At 43.2% G+C, this 23549-nt stretch overlaps 1 protein-coding gene across 1 annotated transcript; it reads left to right on the plus strand.

Annotated features, from left to right (window-relative positions):
* Nucleotides 1-66: 66 nt before the first annotated feature.
* Nucleotides 67-15381, plus strand: RABL3 (RAB, member of RAS oncogene family-like 3). Its single transcript, XM_014957233.1, has 8 exons — nt 67-170; nt 1397-1488; nt 2657-2786; nt 5690-5804; nt 7309-7459; nt 8145-8216; nt 9256-9294; nt 11916-15381. The coding sequence occupies exons 1-8, from the start codon at nt 125-127 to the stop codon at nt 11979-11981; spliced, it is 711 nt and encodes a 236-aa protein (XP_014812719.1). The 5' UTR covers nt 67-124; the 3' UTR covers nt 11982-15381.
* The last annotated feature ends 8168 nt before the right edge of the window (nt 15382-23549 follow it).

Below are 23549 nucleotides of genomic sequence, written 5' to 3' on the forward strand. Positions count from 1 at the left end.
GAAAGCGGCCCTGGCCGCTCGCGGAGCCAGCCAATGGGTGGAATGAAGGGAAAGGAGCGTGCGTCGCGATTGGCGGCGCCGGGAGAGGGCGGTGGTCTGCGGGGTTGTTGCTAGGTAGAGTAAGATGGCGGCTTTGGACAGGGTCAAGGTGTTGGTGTTGGGCGACTCCGGTGAGTCTCCCTCCCCTTCGCTCTCCCCCGCTCCTCAGAGGTGCCGGGAGGCGCATGCGCGGCCCTCCGCTCCCTCCCCCGGCCCCGCCGGGAGACCCCGCTCCCTGCCCTGCGCCCCCGCGGCCCTGCCCGCTGCCTACCCTGGGGCAAGCAGTGCCGGTGCCCCCTCTGGTCTTCCAGGATCCCTGCCTGCCCGCCTTGCACCGGCCCTTGGGCGCTGACCCTTGGCCCTTGGGCGCTGGCCCCTGGCTGTTGGGCACTGACCCCTGGCCCTTGGGCACCGACCCTTGGCCCTTGGGCACTGGCCACTGGCCCTTGGCCACTGGCCCCTGACTGTTGGGCACCGACCCTTGGCCCTTGGGCACTGGCCCCTGGCCCTTGGGCACTGACCCTTGGCCCTTAGGCACCAGCTCTTGGCCCTTGGGCACCGACCCATGGCCATTAGTCACTGACCCTTGACCGTTGGGCACCTATTGTTGGCTGTTGGGCACCAATCCTTGGCCATTGGGTGCTGACCCTTGACCCTTGGGCACTGGCCCTTGGCCCTTGGGCACGGACCCTTGGCCGTTGGGCACTGGCCCTTGACCATTGGGCATCACTCCTTGGCCCTTGGGCACGGACCCTTGGCCGTTGGGCACTGGCCCTTGACCATTGGGCATCACTCCTTGGCCCTTGGGCACTGACCCTTGGCCCTTGGGCACTGATCCTTGGCCCTTGGGCACTGGCCCCTGACCGTTGGGCACTGGCCCTTGACCATTGGGCATCAATCCTTGGCCCTTGGGCACGAATCCTTGGCCATTGGGCGCTGACCCTTGACCCTTGGGCACTGACCCTTGACCCTTGGGCACTGATCCTTGGCCGTTGGGCACAGGCCCCTGACCGTTGGGCACTGGCCCTTGACCATCGGGCATCAATCCTTGGCCCTTGGGCGCTGACCCTTGACCCTTGGGCACTGACCCTTGGCCATTGGGTATGGCCCCTGACCGTTGGGCACTGGCCCTTGACCATTGGGCATCAATCCTTGGCCCTTGGGCGCTGACCCTTGACCCTTGGGCACTGGCCCTTGGCCGTTGGGCACTGATCCTTGGCCGTTACTTGCCACCACTGGCAGAAGGGCGGCGGCAGGACTGTGGTATTTGGTCGGTGCTGCTGCCCCCTCACCTCATGGCCCTGTGACCTGCCCTTGCGTGGTCTCCCAGGAGCCGTCCTTTTGTGTGTGCTTGCAGGTGTCGGAAAATCTTCGCTTGTTCACCTCTTGTGCCAAAACCAGGTGCTGGGGAACCCGTCCTGGACAGTGGGCTGCTCGGTGGATGTTCGAGTAGGTGACGTGCCTGACCTCTTGGTAGCCCTAGCTTACAGTGGAAAGGAAGGGCCTTGACTTGTTATTTTTTCTTCTTCTTTTCATAACTTTCTGCCCCAGAAAGAGATGTGTTTCATTGTTTTCTTTTGCTGAGCATATCATCTTTCTAAAGAAATAGTATGAAATATGAGCCAAGGACTTGTGTTGAGGAAGTTTTGACCTTACAAGCTTTGAACATAAAAGCAATCAAGATACTTGTCATTCATAGCACCTCTCCTCACTGCGGTGGCCACTGGCATGTTACAAGTCACAGACTGGAGAGTTTAAGCACAGCACTTAAGCCATGCTTCCCTGAGAAACACTTAATGCACAACTAAATTGTCAGCCAAAAACAATTTGCTTGTTTAATTTGAGGGTGCCTACCATGACCATCGGGTTGCTGCACTTCCTCTCTGCTTATTGCAGGACCTGCTGTTAGAGGAGTGAGGATATTCATCTAATAGGTGTTCGGCCCAACCGACAGCCCTCATGGATTGGTGATAAAGGCTGTCTTCCTTCATTGCCCTTTGCTGCATTCTCCTTGATGTGTATTGGCATAGGTTAGGAATGATCCTGTCTTACTGTCTGTGAGTTTCACCCCAAAGAATGCCGAAATATATTTCCAAAATTTGGGGAAAGAAACATGGTGGTAATCCTGGTTAACTGTGGAGCAAAGCTACCTAGGAGATCCTGGGGCAAAAATTGTTAATTGATTAATTCAGTTGAGATGTCATTGAGAATTTGGCATGGAGAGGAAAAAGATGTGGTCCGTTGGAATCTGATGTGGTCATCTGTGTTAATATTCTTGCAGTACTACATGTAGTTCTAGTAACTGTAAGAAGTCATGACCATGCATGCAACATGCTATTTCTGAGCACATCATGAATCATTAGTTTGTTTATATTGAGATGGAAAGGATACTCTCTGCTGACTTGCCAAGCTCCATCTCATGTACGAGCTGTGGTATCTGGTGGTCACCACTTGACTCATTCCACCTCTCTTCTACTTGACAGATTTGAAATAGTATCAACGTGAGAATTTACAATTTTCTATCCAAGTATGATAATCCTTTCAGATGAATGTGCAAGTGTTGTGTGGATTAACCCCCGTGAGCTGGCACTGACTTGACTTGTGAATTTTTCATCAGATCCATGACTACAAAGAAGGGACTCCAGAAGAGAAGACCTACTACATTGAGCTGTGGGATGTTGGAGGTTCAGTGGGTAGTGCTACCAGTGTGAAAAGCACAAGAGCAGTCTTTTATAACTTGCTGAATGGTAAGTTTGCTTGGTGTAAATCCGGTTTTGTCACACTGGACCATGAGCTGTCTCTTGGTTTTGGGGCAGGATTCCTTTAAGTCTGCCTGAGGGCTACAGTGTTCTCTTTTCTGATTCCAATACACTTATACAAGAAAAAACCTGATACCATTCGTAGGCAGAATTTTATGGATTCAGTTTTCAACAGGAAAGCCGTTTTAGACAAACCTGTGCAGATGTGCTTTATCTGCCTTTCACTTCAGTCTTGTGCAGCTGGTGCAACAGGGAGTCTTTGAAGTTGCACTGATGTCCCTTCCAGCTACACTTGAAGACATAAAGGTTACCTTCATCTTTCTGAGCCTGATATACATGCAGAAGTATGATTTATATTTTCTTGTCAGTTCAGTTCCAAAACCTACAGCAGGGAAATCATTATCTGAATTTATATGAACTTTGATAGTTATATCCTACCCTGGCAAATTTGAACTCTTCTCCCATAAAATTGCAATATGCTGATAGCCATCTTGCCCATTTAATTTGCCAAATTATTTTTAATAATTGAATTTTGCAACTTGCTGTAGATAGAAAGTAATATTTTATTCCTTCTGTTGAGATACTGACTTAAAGGCCTTAGTAGTTCGTCTTTACCACTAATAAGAGCAAAGAAGAGATTATAAACATAATAATGCAGTATTTCAATTGTTACATTTTGGCATCCAAGGATATTTTACTAAAAATAGTTGTATACCAGATTAACAACTGCTTCTGAAAATCTGTCTCAAATGTTCTGTTTGATTCTCTTTTCTTGCTCCCAGTCATTTGAGGGCCTTTCAGTAATGTGTTAAGCCCTACAATAAACATTTCTGCTCTGTGATTATTTAACTAACTATTTCTTCATCCTTTCCCAGGAGGAAAATAATGTGTAGGTACCTCTTGCTTCTATTGCTAGCCAGACCTCTGTAAATAAGATCTGAGTTGAGATGTGCCCCAAAGCATATTTGGTATGTGAAAGAAATTTATTTCTTCTGATAGCAAATCCACAGTATGCAAGTGAGTGTGGGTCGGACTTGGAAATACCCTAAAACAGCCCATTAGGAGATGAAATCTTGAACTTATGTGTCTGAATTATAATTGATTAAGTTATTAAAATAGAGTTATTTATCTCCACTGTCCAAAAGATACTATTATGCAGCTTGCATATGATAACTGTTGACTTTGGTAGTTAGCCTTGGCTCTGGTTTCTTTCATTAGATTAATTCCTTCATTAGAGCTTGTCTCACAAATTGCCTCTGTTTGACCTGATTTAAGAAAAGATGATGAATGCATTTCTTCTGCCTCACTGCTTGTGCTTTCTGGGCTTGCAGTGGTCTGAGAACTCTGAGATGAGAAGACAGTTAATGTTTGGTCAGGGCAGCATCGGTGCAGGCTGTCACCGAGACCTGGTTGTTGACCAGGTTAGTTATGGTTTGCTCTTGGTTCAGCTGCAGATCTTCAGCTTTGGTGTCTCTGCATCTGGTGTGTGAGCTGTGATAGTCTTGGACAGTCACTAGGCAGTAAGGCTGTGGCTTGCAGACCCTGATGGGGGAGGAACATTTCCTTGAGTAACCATTGGTCCTGCCTGCCCTTTTTTGATGTTGATATAGTGTTTTTCTGCTGGTGCAACTAACTATGTAGGTTTTTGGTGAAGCAGATAAGGGAACCAACCAATCAAAGGCATAACTGGGGAAGAGTGTCTGGAGGTGGAGAGTGTTTCTCTCAGATTATGGAGCAGTGCCTCTGAAATCTGTTGCTGTAGGCCAAGTTATATTGTATCAGGCTTTCTCTCTGTAAGCTGGGGGTGGACATGCAGTTGAGTTACCTTTTTGTGTTGTTCCTCAGATAAATGCTTTGAAACAGGGCTATGGTTGTGTTATGCTGGGAACTCTCCTAGGAGAGTCTCTGCACAGTTGTGTAGGGTAGTGAAGAATATTTGTGGAAATGTGATTTGTTCATAGTCTGTACAGTGGGTGGCACCTTTGGGAGTTAAGGTGAAAGATTAAATGAGTCAGTTTTTCCACCTGTGGACTGTGAAGTGTGTTGAAAATGAATCCTGAAAATATGGGGTGTAATTCCATTTTGTCCTTGACTTAATGATGCTTTGAAGTCTGGAGGAAGTGGGAACATTCCACAGGTCACAGAAGGTGTGAATAAATAGAAGAAATTTGCTAGCAAGAGTTGGTAATTGAGTTAGGAACTGTGGTTATCAGAAGTGGGTGTCTGTTAGTAGCACAGCTAGAAAGTTTGGCTGGCTGGTTTTTTATCTCAGAATTTATGTTTTGAAGGATTGTGGTAATGAAAAATGCTAGAAGCTTAATCTTAAATACCTGAAATCTTAATAATTCATGTTTCTGCCAGCCATCTGGTGGACTGTGGAAGTTCATCAGAGCTTGTTTCCCCTTGGGATACCTCCCCAAGTAGCATTAGTTCTTGAAAATGAAGGAGAGCAATAGTGCTCTCTAAAATTTGAAACAAAGAAACAGTCTTTAGAATTCTTAGATGGTGTGACCAAAAGATAGCTATATTTACCAATTGGGCAAAATAGGGAAAAGCTTAATTCTCAGTAATATAGAGTTTCAGTATCAATAGGACTAGACAGCAGAATCAGGGAATGCCTGCAAGCCTCTTCTGGATTAAACGCTGAGGTGGCTGTTCGTTTCCTCCTTTCATGAGATTTTTCTTTTAGCTCTTATCCAATTCCTGATAAGCAGCTTTAAAAAAACTGTTGCGTCCTGGTGTGTTCAGCTTTACGCATTCACTGTAACTGAACTGGTTATACTTCCCTTTCTTCATTCTCAGATATCTGGGAACCTGCAGATGTCATTTTGGTAAGATAAGGAAAAAAAAAATCATTAAATAGCATCTTGCTGCCTTCTCTTTTACTTTAGGGATAATTTTAGTACATGACTTAACCAACAAGAAATCATCCCAGAATTTGTATCGCTGGTCTTTGGAAGCACTCAACAGAGATATCGCTCCAACAGGAGTTCTTGTCACAAATGGGTGAGTGAAAAACTTACGTGCAGGGTTAAGACACAGTAATTCCAACCTGTTATGGAAGTCTTTGTTCATCCCTAAGACTACTTGAAGTCCACACAAAATTAGATGTGGCTAGGCTTTTAGGAAAAAGAGAAAAAAATGGGAGGTATCAAAGAAAATTGCTGTTCTTTTTGTTTTACACTGCCAATCAAGTCATTCTGCCAGTAGATTCCTAAACTGTATGGCAGAGACCTTGCTTTAAGGGAAAATATGTTTACTGGGTCCTTATTTTATCTGAGGCCTCTGTGAGAGTGAGCTGAAGACTTATGTGTTTACTGAGACATGCAAAGCCTCAGGAGGTGTCATGAGATATGGGATAGCCAGTCTGTATTCCAAAAGGCTTTCCCTCCATGCACCAAAACTGTGGAAGTTCCCTTTATTTTTTTGTTTTGGACAGTGGGGAAATTATTTCGGGAGTGTGACTAAAAAAGAGCTTAGAAAACTCTGCTTAAACAGTGTGTTCATAATCAGCTTTCCAACATCTTGTCAAGTATTTCCTCCTGTGCCTCTGTGCTCCTGTTATACATGTAGTTACGGAAGTTTAAGACCATTGATCAACCTCACACATGAGCAGGGAAGCAATAATAAGGGGTAGCTTTTTGTGGGAAGAATATCAATTGGTTTTCTGCCTGTGCTGGGGTTTGCAGTATATAAACTGCAGATCTCTCCAGCTTTTCCACGTGCAGGTTTTTGACAATCATTTTAATTTTCAAAAGCTTAAAATCTGTCAGGGACAGATTCTCAGCCACTAGCAATTGCTTGGTCAAGTTGCTGCTGTTGGCTGTAAAATTACTTTCTGCAAAGCTTGGTTTAGATAAAAATGACAGACAAGTGGTTATCTTAGCTGAGGAGAATTATTTGAGCTTGGATTTGTATTAACATTTAATTGCAATATTATTTATTTTATAAAGGCTATCTTTGATCATTACCCATATCTGAATCCAAGCTTGATGGAATTCAGCTTGTGGTGGCTACCTTTACTTCAATATAGAAGAATTAGTAACCTTACACCACACAATTGTTATTGCAACCCTCTTTGATTTAAGGTGGAAAGAGATAAGTGTTTCACAGTTAAAATGTATGATTTAAAAAGTGTATGTATGTAGGAACTTTAGATGTTCAGAGATGCCAGCTCCCTGATCTGTCTCTGGTGGCTGCATACGCCTGGTCCAATACTGGAATTCCTGTTTCTTTCCTAATTGTGTTAGCATTTCTTCTGCCATTCATCTGTGCAGAAAAGAAATCCAACTTGTGGTTTCTTTTCTCTTTCCTTTCAATTCCTCTGTAGTGACTTAGATGCAGAAGCCCTTCCTTAATTCACAGATACAGCACATTCTCAATTAGATAAATAATGACCGTTAATAAATAAATGACCATTATTTGAAAGGGACAGGGGAGCTGATGGCAGCCCTGTGCCCACTTACGTGACCAGCGCTTCATTCAGGATTGTATTTGTTTCCCTCATCAGTGACTATGACCGTGAACAGTTTGCTGATAACCAGATTCCGTTGCTGGTAATAGGAACTAAGCTGGATCAGATCCCAGAAACTAAGCGGAATGAAGTTTTGACCAGAACAGCTTTCTTGGCTGAGGATTTCAATGCTGAAGAGATAAATTTGGTTAGTATCCTTGTCACCAGTGTTGTTTTTCTTTTATATGGGAGTGAGTCTGATTTTTAGTAAGTAAAGATGTTGTTACAAAAATTGGGGTTTTGGAGATTTTCTCATTAAGTGAGACACTCAGATTCACATTTTGATTGGCTGCCCAGCTTGCTTGATGAAACGATCATCTTTGTTTCACTATAGGGAGTATAGTAGATGTGAGCTAAGATCACCAAAGCTTAGAATTGGTGGATGGGAATTGCATTTTCTCTTCCCTGTTCTTAGTTCTGACACAGACTATCTTTGAATGAAACATCAAGGTCACTTTACTGATATACATGTACGTGTAATGTGTATATAGATATATACATGTATAAAAATATACATGTGCTGTGTGAATGCTTGTATATACACACGCACACAACCTCACGTGTACAAAGTATGAGCTGACTGTATAGCTGGTAGCAGAAGGAAGACATGGAGTATATAGTGGCCTACTTAGAATTCTCCAGTTGATTCACAGAACAGAAGTTGACCTTTTCTCTCAAATGACTGTGGAGCAGAAATCAGCAGATATACAGTGGTTCCCCGGCTGATTACATGTGCACGTGTCAGGGGAAAGGGTATGTTGATTTCCATGTTTATGGCTTCCTTGCATTGATTTCCTTGTGCTTGGTTTGTTGCTGTCTTCTGCGTGTTCTAGGATTGCACCAATCCTCGTTACCTGGCTGCAGGTTCATCCAATGCTGTCAAACTGAGCAGGTTTTTTGATAAGGTAAGTCAAGTCGATTAAATCATGTTTATTGTTCTATGTGTTGAACGCCGTCTGTGATTTGAATGTGGAACAACAGTTAGGTGCTCCTTTCACATCCCATTTTTTTGGGGTTGGTTCAAGCCAGGTGTGGGGAGGCCAAAGATTAGTCTGCTTTTGGAAACCTCCAGAAAATAGCTGATCTGCTTGAAGGTTTGACTCTGGATGTGGATAGAGCAATGAACTCACAAATGTGCAAAGACACTGCATGTGCTTTTGTAATCCTTTGGCAGGCCAGAGGGTTTGCAGTGTGCTAAAGGTAGCAATGTGGGAAGTACAAGACTCTGTTGCTCCTAGTTAAAGCAAACTTTAGGAATTAAGAAATTTGGTGTATTCCTCTGCTCTCCTGCACAAGAGAGCGTCAAGGCCTATTGTGAAAATGACAGAAGGAATGCTCTGGTTTAAGCATCCCATGGACAAAGAGATCATAGTGGAGCGGAAAACCTCCTGTAACAAATCATGCTTTAGAGGAAATTTAGCCTGAATTTTTTTTTGGAGGAGGGTGTAGGTTGTACAGGGTGACGCAAACCACTTTTTGATTCTTAGGTCACTGGTAATCCCTCCATAGGTATCAATTAGCCCAATTTGTGCATCATTCTCAGAGAGTGAGTCAGGCTACCTCTTCTCAAGCATCACCTATGTTCAGGGACTACTCGGAACTGCTGGAGTTGTTATCCACCTGCAGAACAAGCTTTTGCTTGTGCTCAGAACTGCTGCACCTGCCGAGGGGGGTGGGAATATCTCAGTGAGGAGATACCCAACCATCACCTCCGTTACTAAGGAGGGCTAATGAAATTAGATGTTTAGAAGTTAAGGACAACACAGCTTTACTAAGAATGGCTGGAGGTGGCAACTCTTAGAGCAATAGGCCTGGAGCAGGGAATGTGGGTTCAGACCTTATCCCGGTTAGCCGTGGGTTTCAGTGCTTACCTGTGAAGTCTTGATTGGAATCTGAGGTTATGCATAAGCTGTGCCAGCTAAGATCATTGTCTGTTTTTCCTAGGTCATAGAGAAGAGATACTTCTTAAGAGACGGCAATCAGGTTTGTCGTTTTTCTTCCCTTTTTGTTTTGTTTCTCCCTGTGTAATGTGAACTGCTGATAGAATTCTTTATAAAACATGGGCTTCATGTGACTTAAATGATGATCTATGCTAGTAATTGAGTTTTTAAATCTGTGGGAACACAGCTGTTTTGAATAGCCAGAAAAATGGCTGACTTGTCAGCTGAAGTATTTGTCTGTAATGATTTGCAGTGAAATAATGAAGTGTGCTAACACAGTAGAAGTTGCAAGAGTGAGGTAAAATGGGCAAATATGATCTCTTTCAGATCTGTCAGCTTCAGGCTGCTTGATTGCAGATTTAGGTTACAGGTGCTGTCCTGAAGGTCAAAAAAAGGGCTTTTTTTTTTGCACAGCTGGGAACTAGCATTTTATGTTTTGTACAGGTAGTTTTCATAAAACCAGTGGAGCCACAAGGAAAATGGCGGTATGATGCCAGCTTGTAATTCATTCCTAAATGGTTGAATTAACTGTTTTCAGTACAGTTGGTGAAGATGTAGAAAAATTACTCTCCTGGTTTGGGCAGGCTCCTTCAGCTTTTTGTGCCCCCCACCATCCCATGCACAGTCTGCCATGCGGGAAGTAGCGAGGTTCCACTTACCCTGTCTGTGAGGTGCTTGCAAATGACTGTGAATAGCACTCCCAAAATGGGATCGAATGGCTCACTAGATGTAGCTGTGCTGAAAGCCCCTTAGAGAGAGTGGGGAAAAAAAAAATAGTCACGAATTACAGAATGCTTACTTTCTCTGAGCATTTTTTAATGTCTCTTAAAAATAAATTTGCTTTTTCCTGTTTCAGTTCTGCATGATGCCTTTTTTCCTCCCCTTTCCCTCCTTCCCACATTCTAGTGAAAGGAAGTCTCCCTTTCATGGGGATAATAGCTTAATGCAGAAACCTGCTTGTGTGCTGGTTGTCTTTGATGCATGATGCAAGATTGTTATTTTTCTTATTTCATCATTTTTAGTGGCTAGCCAGGGATTAACTTTATATTCCTTATGGCCGTGTGCCAAAGATTACAGCTTTCTGAGGATACTTTCATCTGCCTCACTGAGACCAGCTCAAAAGCTTAAAACAAATCTTAAGTAGTGGACAGTCATATTTAAAGAGACAAAATCCAAACTGAAACTGGAGATTTCATTATAACCTCTTAATGTTACTATTTGAAATTATCTCCTTATTGTAAATCTTACAAATGTATTTGTGGGTTCTCTACAATAGGTCTCTTCGATCATTCGTGTTTTGAGGTATTTCTATTATAGACTTCTTCAGGATGAAAAGAATGATAAGTTTCAAATTGTTTGTAGCTATGACTGATCAGATCTCTGATAAATAAATAATTGTTACTCTTAATTAGCGACTTTGTTATAAAAAATGCTAAAGCAGATAACTTTTTAGTTATAATGATTACATTTTTCCTTTCTGAATTCCCAAAGCAGTTTTGATGTGATGAACCTTTGTGCAAAATCTGCCTGATTTTTCCCTTAGAGATGAACAAAAAAAATCCTGAATGAATACCTTGTGTATCTGTTCAAGTTTTCAGCCTGAAAACCCTAACTAAATTTAAATTGGCGAGGGAGGGGGTTGGTGGACTTTTATTTTGGGTAAGCTCTCTAGCTTTCTCAGTTTATCAATGAAGTGTGCAACCTAAGCAATCTACTTCGTGTTGTAAATTACATTTTCTTCCCATACTATCCATACATGCCCCTGTTCTCCTGGTATGTTTTATAGTGCTTGGTTGGCACCTTCCATTTTAATATATTGTATTTCCTGTGAGAGTGTGGAATTGTTTTGGGAGGATGTGTTTATTATTTCTGCTTGTATGTTGTTAGATATTTAGAAGTTATTCTGGGCTGTCATTAAATAGTTTTATCATGCTGCCAATAGGACAGACATCTTACACTTGATAGAAAGCAGGGCATCTCTTTCTTTTGTGGGATTCATAAGTGCATTGGATTGCAAATCTGTTTGAAATACCTTTAAGCCAGAGAAGCTTCTGATGGTTTCAAGTAGATTTTCTTTGTAAGCACTCATTGTCACGGTGTAAGAAGTTTTCTACAGATTGGCTGCAAAAGCAGGACTGCTAATCCTTTGCATTGTTGTGGCTGTGGTTATTCAGATGATTTCCTTAAAGCTTTCAACAATTGATAAAACTGTACTTTCAGCTACCAGTAAAGTGCTGCTGTCTCAGGTTAGAAATCTCAACATCTAACATTTATTTAATAGAACTTGGTAATACTATTTTATAGTTTTAAAAAGGAACGGAGGAGAAATTTTTGTATACATTTGAATCTGAATTTGAAAGACAGACTTTGAAATCTGTAATTTACTGGTGTAGGATTTGCCCAAGAAATTAATGCTTTCCTTGTAACCCTTGCCCAAAAAGCATTAAGGAGCTCCATAGGACAAATGAGCCATACTCAAGTATTGCATCTTGTTTAATTGATGGTGCTCCTCTAGCAGTAGGCTGAACCATTTTAGTCCTGATTCTGGAAACACCGTGGAAGAGGAAGGCATTGTTGCAGTTGGCTTGGTAACAGGCACTCACGTGTGGGCTAGAGGGAGCTCATGCTGATTCTGACATGACGACTTATCTTTTCTGTCTCTAGATTCCTGGCTTCTCTGAAAGGAAAAGGTTTGGAGGGGGAACGCTGAAGAGCCTTCATTATGATTGAATACTGAAGAAGTGGAAGGTGACTTCTCCAAATTCCTAACGACATTCCCATCCCGACTGGATACTTAAAAGACAATAATGCTTATGTCAAGCAGAGTTAAATTATATTATGCTTTGGCCAGGTAGACTGCTGAAGCTACTTTCACTGGAAAAGACTTGGGGAAGAATTTCCAAAAATCTAATTTGAAGCCTACAGTGTTTCTTAGGATTGCAGACCATCTGGATATATGGGAACATTTGGGGAAAGTGTGCAATAAATTGAATGCCTCTCACACTGCTGTGGGAAACTTTATCATACGCAGTATGTATACATGACATCTTTGTTTCCATTTTGGAAAACTTATGGACAGTCTTTGTAATGAATTACATTCATCTTACCTCTAAAGGAAAGATGACACTGTGTGGGCTGCTTATTTACAGTAAAGTGAACAAAACAAGTGAGCAAAATGTAAGAACGGACAAGGAATGGTCTGGAAAATAATAGAATACCTTCATTAAATGAAGGGTGTTGTCTCACCTAGAAGACACTGTTCAGCCCTATTCAAAAGGGATAAAAGAAATAGGCAAGAGATGAAAAAAGATTTGGAGCCTTAAAAAGACAATCATGAGTAAAAAAACATGCTATTAATTCTGCTGCTTAAGTTAAAATTGTTTACTTTGGAGAGGACAAAGTGAATCGGGTACTCGTGTTTATCTTTTCTTAGCTGAGTGTGGTCTTGTTCTTAAATCAAAAGGCAGTGCATTGAAAGCTGATGGGAAAAGTATGTTTTTATACAGTGCTTATTTGGAACAAATGTGACATGGTCTTACTGAGCCTCAGGGCTTAGCGGATTCACAAAACGTGAAATGCAAGAACATCCTCTGAATTAGAATGGATGACATTTAGAAGGGATGTAAAGCCCTGTAAAAAGTGGGAACTGAGCATGATTAGAAGGAAAGTTCTGTGATAGGGATGTTTCCTTTTCTTATTTAGTACTAAGGATAAAGGAGACTTGACCAGATCTGAACTACTGTGCAAGCTGTTGTCTTCCTAAATAGCCGAAGCTTTGCAACGTTTCTCACCTTCCCAGAATTATATGGAGTGGTAAAAGCGTGATTTATGGCAGGTTCTTCTTTCCCCTCCTTCCTCACAGTCAGCCTCTAATAGTTAAGCCTCTGGCAAAGGCTAACTAAGAGCTGAAGTTAGATATAAATACAGATTAATAATAAATGGAGATAGAAGAAAGTAAAATGTAAAATGCTGGTGTGAAACTGACAGCGAGCAGAGTTCTGCAGTCTCCAGATTACCTCTGCCTGCAGCTTTTCTCTAGCAGATGCCTGGAAATAAATGGAAAACTGCCAATTGCCACTAATCAGGCACAAAAATGACAGCTAGGTGCACTAGTCAAACTTATTAAAAATATGGATACTTTGCTTTTCCTTAGGCCGTTTCCAGAAAGGTCTTGGAGCGTTTGCAAACATGACTGCAGTAACTGTTTAGATGCCTGTATGAAATACGTTATTATTTTACATTTACTTTACACCAGGGAAAATAAGGCACTGAAATATTGATAGCAGATAACCCATGTCTGAGCTATGCAGCTCCATGGCAGCACCGATGTCTCTTTCTGCTCCTTTGTCAATCAAAAGCTGGAGTTATTTTTTGAAGGTCAGGTGCTGCCTTAGGGTAACTAGAGCTACGCTCCCTCGGGTTACCAAGGAGCTGCAGAGCAGAACGAGAAAGCTAGGCTTACTTCTTCCATCACCCTATGGCTTTAGGTGAATTGGAAGTGTTGTGGAGTAAGGGAGGCATTTGCTACAAGAGGCTGTGTGTAGCAACGGTTGCACAGATCTTTGATTCGGAGCAAACAACTCTCCAAAGTAGCCCCGTTAATTAATGATAAAAGGAACATTGCTCAGCATGCTGTAGGGTGGCCTAAGCCCTAGGTGCAGCTTACATGTATTTGTGCGTTTTGCTCCTGAGGCTCCTCAAAGAAACTAGGTCTTCATATGGGAAATCTTGTGAAGGTCAGTTCATGCTCCAGGAGGAGGAGAGAATGCACAGGTCCTGTGCATCAGTGGGACTGAAGGTTATGACAGGGTTCAGGAGCAAATTAGAAAGAGATACTGTTAGGATAGGAGGGAGAGAAGATAAAAGGAATAGTATCAAGGAAAAGTAGAGCACATGGGCAAGCGGTAGAAGGTTAGCAGATTGAGAGAGAAGTTTGCTTGAGGGTCCTGCTCTAGGCTCAGCTGAGTCTCCCTGGGCTCACTCATCCAGCTGTGAGCCATAAAACTCCTCCCAGGATATCTCCGTCCACTCTTGGAATGACCTGCTGTCCCCTGTGCAAAGTGAAGAATCCTTCCTCGGAGGCATGGTTCTGATGTATCTGTTTATCAAATTGTAGTGCTTTCAGTACATTGGGAATTAAAGAGTTTACCCTTTTTAATTTCAGTCTGGATGTTTAACTTGAAAATGAGTACAAGGGATGTTCCAAGCTGTTTGTGTTGTCACAATATTTATTTTGGTATCACCAGCCTTAACTCTGTCCTACATAAATAAATCATTTAACTTTGTTAGTTTCAATGTACTGAAATCCTTTAGGTAGCTGTGATTTGGTTATAATGCAAAAGGGTGAAGGCTAATTTTGGGTGCTGTTCTCCAACTGCAGCCCTGAAAAATGGTTGCGGACCCATCTGACCAGGATTATGATCTTGGGGTCCCAGATTTGAATAGATTGCTATGAAAAACACTTGTGTGTTTTTTTCTATGTTTTTTTTTTTTTACCTAGTATTCTTCTAGTATTTCACCAGGGTTGAGTTAAGGATATTAACACATTCAAGTTATGTTTCAATATAATCCTGAAATTTCATGGATTTTTTTATGCTTGGGGTTTGGAATATTGCACTGTCCCTGTGTTGTAGTTTTCACATTTACATGACTGGCACACACTGTAGCTCTCTTGAAATAGGGCCATACAATTTTTGTTTGGAGTGGTAGCTTCTGTTTTCCTAAATGTTATGCAGAGGCAGAATGGACTGATAATTATAAATAAGAGAAATCATGAGAATTGGCCAAAAGCTGTTGCAGGCACCATTAACCTGCTGGCTAGGTGTGGTGTGGGATTAGGTACATCTGTATTTTAATAGGAGGTAGTGGCACCATATGCAAGTGCCACCAGTTTAGCACCGTACCTTGGTTGTAGCCTTATGGTTGCTGTGTATAGAGCAAGAATATCTCACACCTGCTGGGTGTATTTCAAATGTTCAGGATCCAGCAGGCAATGTGGAATGGCCACCCCGGTTTTTCTTTTCATAGACTTTACCCTTACTGCCCAGTCCCTTCTGTGCTTCTGCTTTACTTCTATCTTAAAATGTCTGGACATCGGTGTGAAGTTGCTATTAAAAAGGAGCTCTGTTGATCTTTTTCACAAATATTCATTGTCTAGCCAAACCCTTTTTGTTTTCTGGATCACAGGTTTGAGCGTAGTGGTCATCTTAGACCTGTGTTAGGTGTTGGATTCATGACACTACATTTAGCTCTTCTAATACAAATATGTCTCCAGTACAGATTAATTATCTTATTTGTTTAGGCCTCAGCAGGTAACCACAGTTAGTTATAATTTTTCCTTTTAGGACAAGGTGATGTATAATTGAGTCATGTATGTTGATGATGTTACATTTATTTTTAAAGGAAGTGCTATCTTCTTGTCAGAACCAGGACTACGTGAGCAGCTGGAGTCAGTTGCGTTGCTGTTTGCATCTCACCTCTTTGCACTGTCCAGAGAAGGTTCACCTCCAGTTTTGGGTTTGTGGCACTGGGCACTTTCTCTCTGCCACACTTCACTCCTCCATCTGTGTGTTTCACCTCTTCCTTCTCTGCTCCCTCCCACTTTCTCAAGCCCTCTCTGACCCTTCTGTCTGTCTTGCCTTCTGCCTGGCTTACCTCTGTTCACCCATGCCCCTACTCCCCCATGCCTCTAGATCCCTTTCTCCCGATTTCTATCCCCCTTTCTCTCCATGTCTCCCACCTGCCTGACCCCTTCATGTCATACGTGTCACAGAGACCCCTGTCTTTATGCTCCCCCCTGCTCTGCCCTCTGGTTCCCCTTTTCTTCCCCTGTTTTTCTCTCCACTTCTCTCCCCCGTGCTTTGTCTCTCTTGCTGGTCTCTCTCACTGTTCCTCTATTCACCTCTCTCTGTGTATCTCTGTTTTCCTACATCTCTCCTTCTCGCTGTCTCTCCGGTGTCTGTCACAGGCACAGACATTTCACATCAAAGCAGTTCTACCCTTTACATCAGAGCCACTCAGTCTCTCTGTGTCATTTCCCAGGCAGAAATATCTCCCCAGATGGTGTGTACCAGGGGGGTCGGTGAAGATGGCTCATGTAGGCACATTTGAGCTGTGTTAGACTTCCCGTGTGCACACAGGTGAAATGTACAGCAAATAAACAACAAGCCTTCCCTCTTCCCAAAGGGCTCGGCAGAGCTTTCTGGTTGATTTATGACCGGTTTGATGACTGGGGGGATAGTCAGAACCATGAATATGTGCCAAATAGGGAAAATGCCCCATATCTGCCCCTCTTGATTTCCATGCAGAAAAGTAGGAAACCCATGTGTAACTTTAAATTCTCAAGTATATGTTTTTTTTTGTTCTTGTAGCAACAGGATTGCCTGCTCCTTTTGGCATTCTTTAGCAAAGGTGCCACTGGCTTTAAGCATGTGAAACCTATCTAGTAGTAGGGTTTGGGTGCAACCTTAATACACATTTCATTATTGAGAATAATATTTGCAGAGGCAGCTGCAATGTGCTCCATTTGTCACAAATGAGATATGAACTGCTGTGCAGTCAATAGATTTTTTTTGGTGAGTCGGCACTTGAATCCCTGTTTGTGAGTTGATAAGGAGGTGACAGACTTTACTGATGGAAAACCTGCTTCTGCTTTTCAGCAAAGGGAGCTTAATCCTTCTATTTCTTTTGCTAGCCATTAGAAGTCATGTTCCTGTCTCACTTCCCTTACAAGGACGCCAGTTACTTTGATTCCTTTATAGGGTTGAGCATGTCTGTGGCTTAGTGCACCAGTTTTCTTTGACAAAAAGCCATTATCATTATTGATGAACCCGTCACTGGCTGGCAAGGTACCAGAAAGCGCTCGGAGGTAAAGCTTTCCTTAGGGCGTGCTTTGCTGCAGTGCTGTGCAGCAGGGTCCTCACCCAGACACTGGTTTTGGAGAAAACATCAGGCAGGTGTCAGGTGGAAGAGGGAGAGGAGAACAAAACCTGAAGCATTAGTATTGTCCACTTGCACTATTGTGGAGGAGAACAAGCATTAGTATTGTCCACTTGCACTATTGTGGATTTCTTCAAACATCTGATCAGCAAATGGGGAAATTATGTTTCTTTATGGTCCATGGGAACCCAATGAAGAAGTTGAGTCTTCATCACGGACCAGGGATATATAAGCAGCATAAGGACTTTCCAGTTGTGCAGGCAAAGCTGCAGTAAACCATGATGCTCAGAAAACAAGTCTAAAAGAAGCTTGAGATTAGAGGTAGTTCTCTGGCAGCGAGAGTGATGGTGCCTGAAACAGTTAATGGAAAAAAAAGCAAATTTGTCATTGTTTGGGGTTTGTCAGGGTAGAATTAGTAGTGAAGATGTGCTTTAACGCAGCTTTGAGGAAAAATACCCTGGTATGTTTGTATGGAAGTTGGTTTAGATGATCAGAGCTATCCGTGGCAGCAAAAGAGCCGGTGAAATCTAGCTTGGGCAGTTTGGTGCTCAGCCAACCCCTGCTGCAAGTACAGAAATGTGTTTTATTTGTCCCAGTTTGCCATTATATCACTGAGACACAGCTTGTTGTGCCCCGTGGGTTTATCGATGCACAGAAACTCTGTTTCCGTACCTACTGACACTGCACAGGATAATTCCTGCTCAGCATAACCACAGTGGACTTCTCTCATAAAGATGTCAAATACGAGACAAACTCATAAATGGAAAGCACACGCTCTTCCTTGACTAGATCAACCAAATGAAAGTCCGGGCTTAGTGGGCAATCCAAGTTCAGTCATTTCTTTCGACTAGGAGAAGGAGCATGAAGTGAAATAGCATGTGATTAACCCATGCACAGCTACGTTCCCTTTGACCTGAAAGTTAACATTTTACAAATTGGAAAAGAACTGCTGGCTTTGGGTTAAAGATTTATTAAAGGACAAGGAGGCCCAGTAGCTTTGATGACTAGGACTACGTCCAGAGTTTTTATCTTGCTGTCTCTGACCATCCTCTCTTTCTGAGGCTTTTTCTGCTGTGGCTTAAGTGGATGTAATGGGCTGTCCTACCCCTGATGAATGAAAGGTCAGATCACAAGATTCTGCCCCAAATTAGCACCCTCCTTAGCTGCTGCACCACAGCGGGGATGGACAGAACAGGGTAAGGTGACTAAATGTTCTTCAGGCTCCTAGAAGTGGTTCTTTTAGCCTGAGGGCAGAAACATCACAGCAAGGTGAGCAGGTGGCTTCTCCAGCCTCTATTCATCCGGCATCTGCTTTTTGGCAAAAGAAGTGTGTGCTTTCCACTGGAGACAACTTCTATGACCTTTCCTGCACAAATAAATGATAATAATTAACCTGTCTGGCATCTGCTGCTGAATGGTCCCAGAAAAATGACAAGGACGTATTTCATAAGAGCCACTCTACAAAAAAGTACGTCATTTAAAAGAGCCTTTTCTGCCGCAAAGCTGTTGGCAGTGATAAAAAGGTATAAATATTATTGCTTCATTTTTTAATACTATGATGAAAGGTTCAAAAAAGAGATTAAACCCCCTGGTACTAAGTAGCACACTGGCAGATAAACAAAGACAGCTGCTGTAGAGAGCTCCTGTCCCATTTGGCAGCATGTAAAGGGTTAACAAGCAGAGAAGAAATGCAGGTTGGGAAAGCTGCTATGTAGTCAATGAATGCATTTTAGCTGGATGAAGACAGGCAGGAGAAGAGATCGGTCCGTTTAGAAAGAAGATACATCACTGTGGAAGGCAGTTGGCCAGTGCAACAGCAGGTCCATGGCCACATCAGAAAGTATCTGTCTCTTTCAGATGCCTCTTACATGCGTTGTGCACGTATGCTGAACCTGGCAGTTTTACCCGAGTAAAATTCCCAGATGTTTCATATCATTCATCCCAGGGTGACATCTGTTGTGGTTCTTACTATTCTGTGACATCCAGTTGAAGATGTCACACTGACGTTCTGGCAGGGCTTGTTGCCTTCACCAGTGACAAAACCTGTCAGGGCTGCGCTGCGTCCATGTGTGGCCAGCTCCTTCTATTCATGCTGGTCCCCTTTTCTGAGCCTTGTGAACACATTCAGACCAACACACACGGGACAGAAGAGCTTTACTTTGGGGACCGGGCAACCAGTTGCTACAAGAAATGATGGTGAGCCATGGTGCAGTAATTGCAGTCATCACGGCAGCCTTGCAGGCTACTGTCCATGCTGGGAAGCCCTGAGCAGAAACTTAGGAAGGTGTAGGCCCAGCTCTGGAAGGCATATACCTTAATAAACAAGGATAAAGGGAAAGGGAAGAATATACAGCCTCACCTCTGTCACACGGCATGAAATACGTATTGTGTAGGAAAATGCTCACTGAGAGCATAGGGAAGCAAAGGGATTACTGACCCTTGTCTCTCCCTCCCTTTTCTCCCAGGTCATTCACCCATGCAATGGCCACCACCTGAACCCCTAAATGATTTGGCAGGAAATGAAAGGCCTTTTGATGCACATGCTGTGAAGTTGAGTTATATGAGTTCCCTTTGCCTATTAGATCAAATACAAGCTGCCTCATCTTCTATTTAAAAGGCTTTTCCAATTCTTATCGTTCATTCACCACTGAGATGTTGAACATCAGATGCCATTTTCAAGCTGTTAAATGTTCAGCAGCCCCCGTGGTACTTTCCCTTACTCTGTCTCTCTGACTTAGATGAGCCCCTTGCATATCTCTATCATGATGCCTGTGAGAACAGCTCACATCCAGTAAGCTGCTGGAACCACAGAGGTGTACGTACATCATGTGATAGCCAGCACTGCTGCATTGATGTATTTCTCCTGGTTCTCATCATGTATTTCAGCTGAAATCTCTTTGGGGTAAAGACCACCTGAAGCCACTCACTGGGCAGGTGTCACAAAACCAGAAAGATAGCTGAGAGGACACTGAACACTTTTAATGCTCATTCTTCCACGCTTAATTCATTGTGTTTATGAATCATGTTTATGTGATAGCAATTCATTGTGTTTCTGAATCATATTTATGTGATTACAAAGACAGTTGGTAAAATATTAATGAAGTACATCTATACTTAATGTTTTATAACATCTATATTTAAGAGCTGCTGCAACTAACTAAAGGGATTGTTTAAGCTAAATCGCAGAGTCACTGAGGTTGGAAGGGATCTCTGGAGATCATCTAATACAACTCCCCTGCCCAAGCAGGGTCATCTGCAGCAGGTTGGCCAGGGCCATGTCCAGTTGGGTTTTGAATATCTTCACAGCTGGAGAATACACAACAGCTCTGGGCAACCTATTTCGATGTTTGACCACCACTTAATATTCACATTTAAGTGCAAAAAGGAGGATCTGGGGAGAACTTAATGTTCATGTTTAGGAGCAAAAGGAAAATCCTCAGAATTGCAGGCCAGTCAGCCTCACCTCCATGCCTGAGAAGGGATGCTCCATCACTTCAAGGCAACTAATCCTGGAAACCATTTTCAGACACATCACGGACATGAAGATGATTGGAATTAGTCAGTGTGGATTTATGATTTCACTCTTAAATGCGATGGGCTAGGTCAGAAACACCACAGAAGTGTTAAGAAATTTTCTTTTCTGCACTTGGTATAATTTGGAGGTCAATAAATCAAAAAAGCCAACAGTGTCAGTTCCACAGTTTATCATTAAATAATGTTTTTCCCTCTGTGGAATGGAGAAGCAAGGCTAGACAGCCTGATAACCTTTAAAAAATTTACTTGGTGTGAAGCGAGTAAAGGGATTGCACCTTGTCCTTCCTTTAAAGAAGGAAACAAGAATAAGCAGGAAGTAGGTCTACCCATAATTAAGAAGCAACACTGTTATTTTCACCTGTCCTAAAAGAAGAGGACAAGAGAGCAGGGCCTGTAAAGAGGTGTGAGCAAGGTGAAATAGAGGTTCTCAAAGGGGAATGTAAGATAAAATGTGATGTTACCTCTCCTGCTACATGGCTCAGGGGAAGAGGATCTTGGAAAGCCCCCAAAACATTGCAATTTGGTTTCCAAACCTGTAGTCAAGCATATGATTTGTCACTGTCAGAAAACAAGGGAGATGAACTCTTTACTCTTAAATATTACCTGGTAGGAAAGGAGTCTCCAGGGTAGGTGGCAGGTGCTGGGTACTTAATTTATTTGGCAATGATGAGTCACTGCTCAGGGTGAACAAACATATTCACAATCTCTGCCTTGAGTTAGAGAATTCCTCACTGCTGGGGCAATTTTTTTGGGGGGGAAGCTGGCAGAGGCCAGGGTATGGAGACAGCCTTCCTGGGCAAACGGTAAGACAGCAAACGGTACTGGAGACCTAAAGATGACATAACTTGGGGGTTACCCAGTCTATGCTCTTCTAGAGCCTAACACAAGGGAGGCCGGATCTATGGTTCAAGAATTTCAGGTACTGCTGTAATAAAATGATGGAAGTTCCCAGTTGTACTCACCCCCAGCCCATCCACGTGCAATGGGGTGAAATTTTGATCTGTTTTAGAGCAAACATCAGTGAGGCACTGCTACTTAATATTGTGCAGCCAGGTTAACTGAGTCTGTTCCTTGTGACTACGCAATAAAACCATTAGCTTCATAAAAGCAGAGGAGCTCGGCTCAGCCCCTGCACTGTCCCTAAGCCGGGGGTGTTGCAGACAGTGGGTCAAGGGGGCCCTCAAGCAGTCAGAAAATCCCCGTAGAGTTTAGGAAAGGATGGGGAAGTCACTTTCTCAGGTCATCTCTCCACAACATTCCTGCTTGTTGGTTGTGAGGCACCAGCTGCAGCCAGTGCTGTCCATAAATAAGCCTTGCTACTTTCCAGACAAGTCTTCAACTGCTGCTCTCTATCTCCATTTTCAAATAATTCTCCCACATGCCGTGTCTTTGGGGCTGTATCTGTGCTTGCTTTGTTGCTATTTGCTCGGTGTTTGTCATATGCAAATATGATGACAGAACTGGCTCAAAACATCTTAGCTGTGTAGACAAGCAAAGAAACAAAGAAGAATCAGGTGAGGTGACGTGGCCTTCTAGGGCTGGGGTGCTCCTGCTTTAGGGAGACAAGTGTCATAGGGGAAGTGGAGATCCTGTATCTGGTTTTGGGGCTCCCAATACAGGAAAGAACAATCAACTACAGCAAGTTCAGCAGTGGCCAACCAAGATGCTTGGGGGCTGGAGACCACATATTGTGAGGGACTGTTCATCCTGGAGGATGACTTTGGAGGAACCAGACAGCAGCTTCTTCACTGTGAGGGTGGTGGAGCACTGGAACAGGTTGCCCAGGGACGTGGTTGAGGCCCCATCCCTGGAGATATTTAAGGAGAGGCTCGACGAGGCCCTGGGCAACCTGGTCTAGTTGGGGGTGTCCCTGCTGACTGCGGGGAGGTCGGACTAGATGACCTTTGGAGGTCCCTTCCGGCCTGGGCAATTCTATGATTCTATGATTCTATGAATACCTATGGAGAGGTTACCAAGAAGATGGAACCTGGCTCTTCACAGCAGTACATGGTGGAAGTACAAGAGACAACTGCCATCAGTCCAAACAAGGGAAATTCAAGCTGCATATAAAGAAAAGCTTTTTGACCATGAGAGCAGTCACACAGTGGAACAAGCTGCCCAGTGAGGCTGTGCAGTCTCCATCCTTAGAAATCTTCAAGAGAAGATTGGATAAAGTCCTGAGCAGCCTGGTCTGATCTCAGAGCTGACCTTGTTTGGAGCTGAAGGTTGGACTAGTGACCTTCTAAAGTCCTTTCTGACCTGAATTATCTTATGATCTTGTGATCCTAAGACCAGAGGGGACAACTAGGGAAAACTATCTCTGCCTCTCCCTCATCAATAGCCACTGTCTCTTCATACACCACACCAACTCCCTTGTAGCAGCCTGCCTCGTTTGCCAGACCTGAAAAAGTGGCAGCTTTTGGTGGCTCTGTCATACTACTCAGGGTGTGAGGAAGTGCCAGTTTTTAGAGATGACAAAACAATTAAGACCTGTCCCTCTTGCAGAGTGAGCTCTTGCTGGCTGCTGCGGGGACCTCAAGAACTGGTAACTGCTTTGGGGAGAGAAAGCTTCCAGGATGCTCTAGGAGAGGGAGTGACATTAACTCCAGGGTCATGTTTGAATTTCAGTTGTGCCTCCCAGAGATTTTCTCCTGGTAGGACTTACAATAGAGCAGGTCACAGAAAGAAAAAAAACAAAAAACATAACTGCTTTTTTTTTTTTTTTTTTTTAAGGAGAGAGGAGAATTCAAAGTAAAAAAATCAAATAAAATCAATTGATCTTTTTTTCTGCAACTTCTGGAAATGCAGAGCTACTTTCATTAGTAT

Source organism: Calidris pugnax, unplaced genomic scaffold (genome assembly GCF_001431845.1).
Source record: "Calidris pugnax isolate Ruff unplaced genomic scaffold, ASM143184v1 scaffold225, whole genome shotgun sequence".
Lineage (NCBI taxonomy): Eukaryota > Metazoa > Chordata > Aves > Charadriiformes > Scolopacidae > Calidris > Calidris pugnax.

Excerpts from the sequence above, each read along its gene's own strand:
- RABL3 (XM_014957233.1), top strand. The coding sequence starts at position 125 with ATGGCGGCTTTGGACAGGGTCAAGGTGTTGGTGTTGGGCGACTCCG. Across the intron at positions 7,460-8,144 it reads ATGCTGAAGAGATAAATTTG|GATTGCACCAATCCTCGTTA; the intron begins GTTAGTATCCTT and ends TGCGTGTTCTAG. Across the intron at positions 8,217-9,255 it reads TGAGCAGGTTTTTTGATAAG|GTCATAGAGAAGAGATACTT; the intron begins GTAAGTCAAGTC and ends TGTTTTTCCTAG.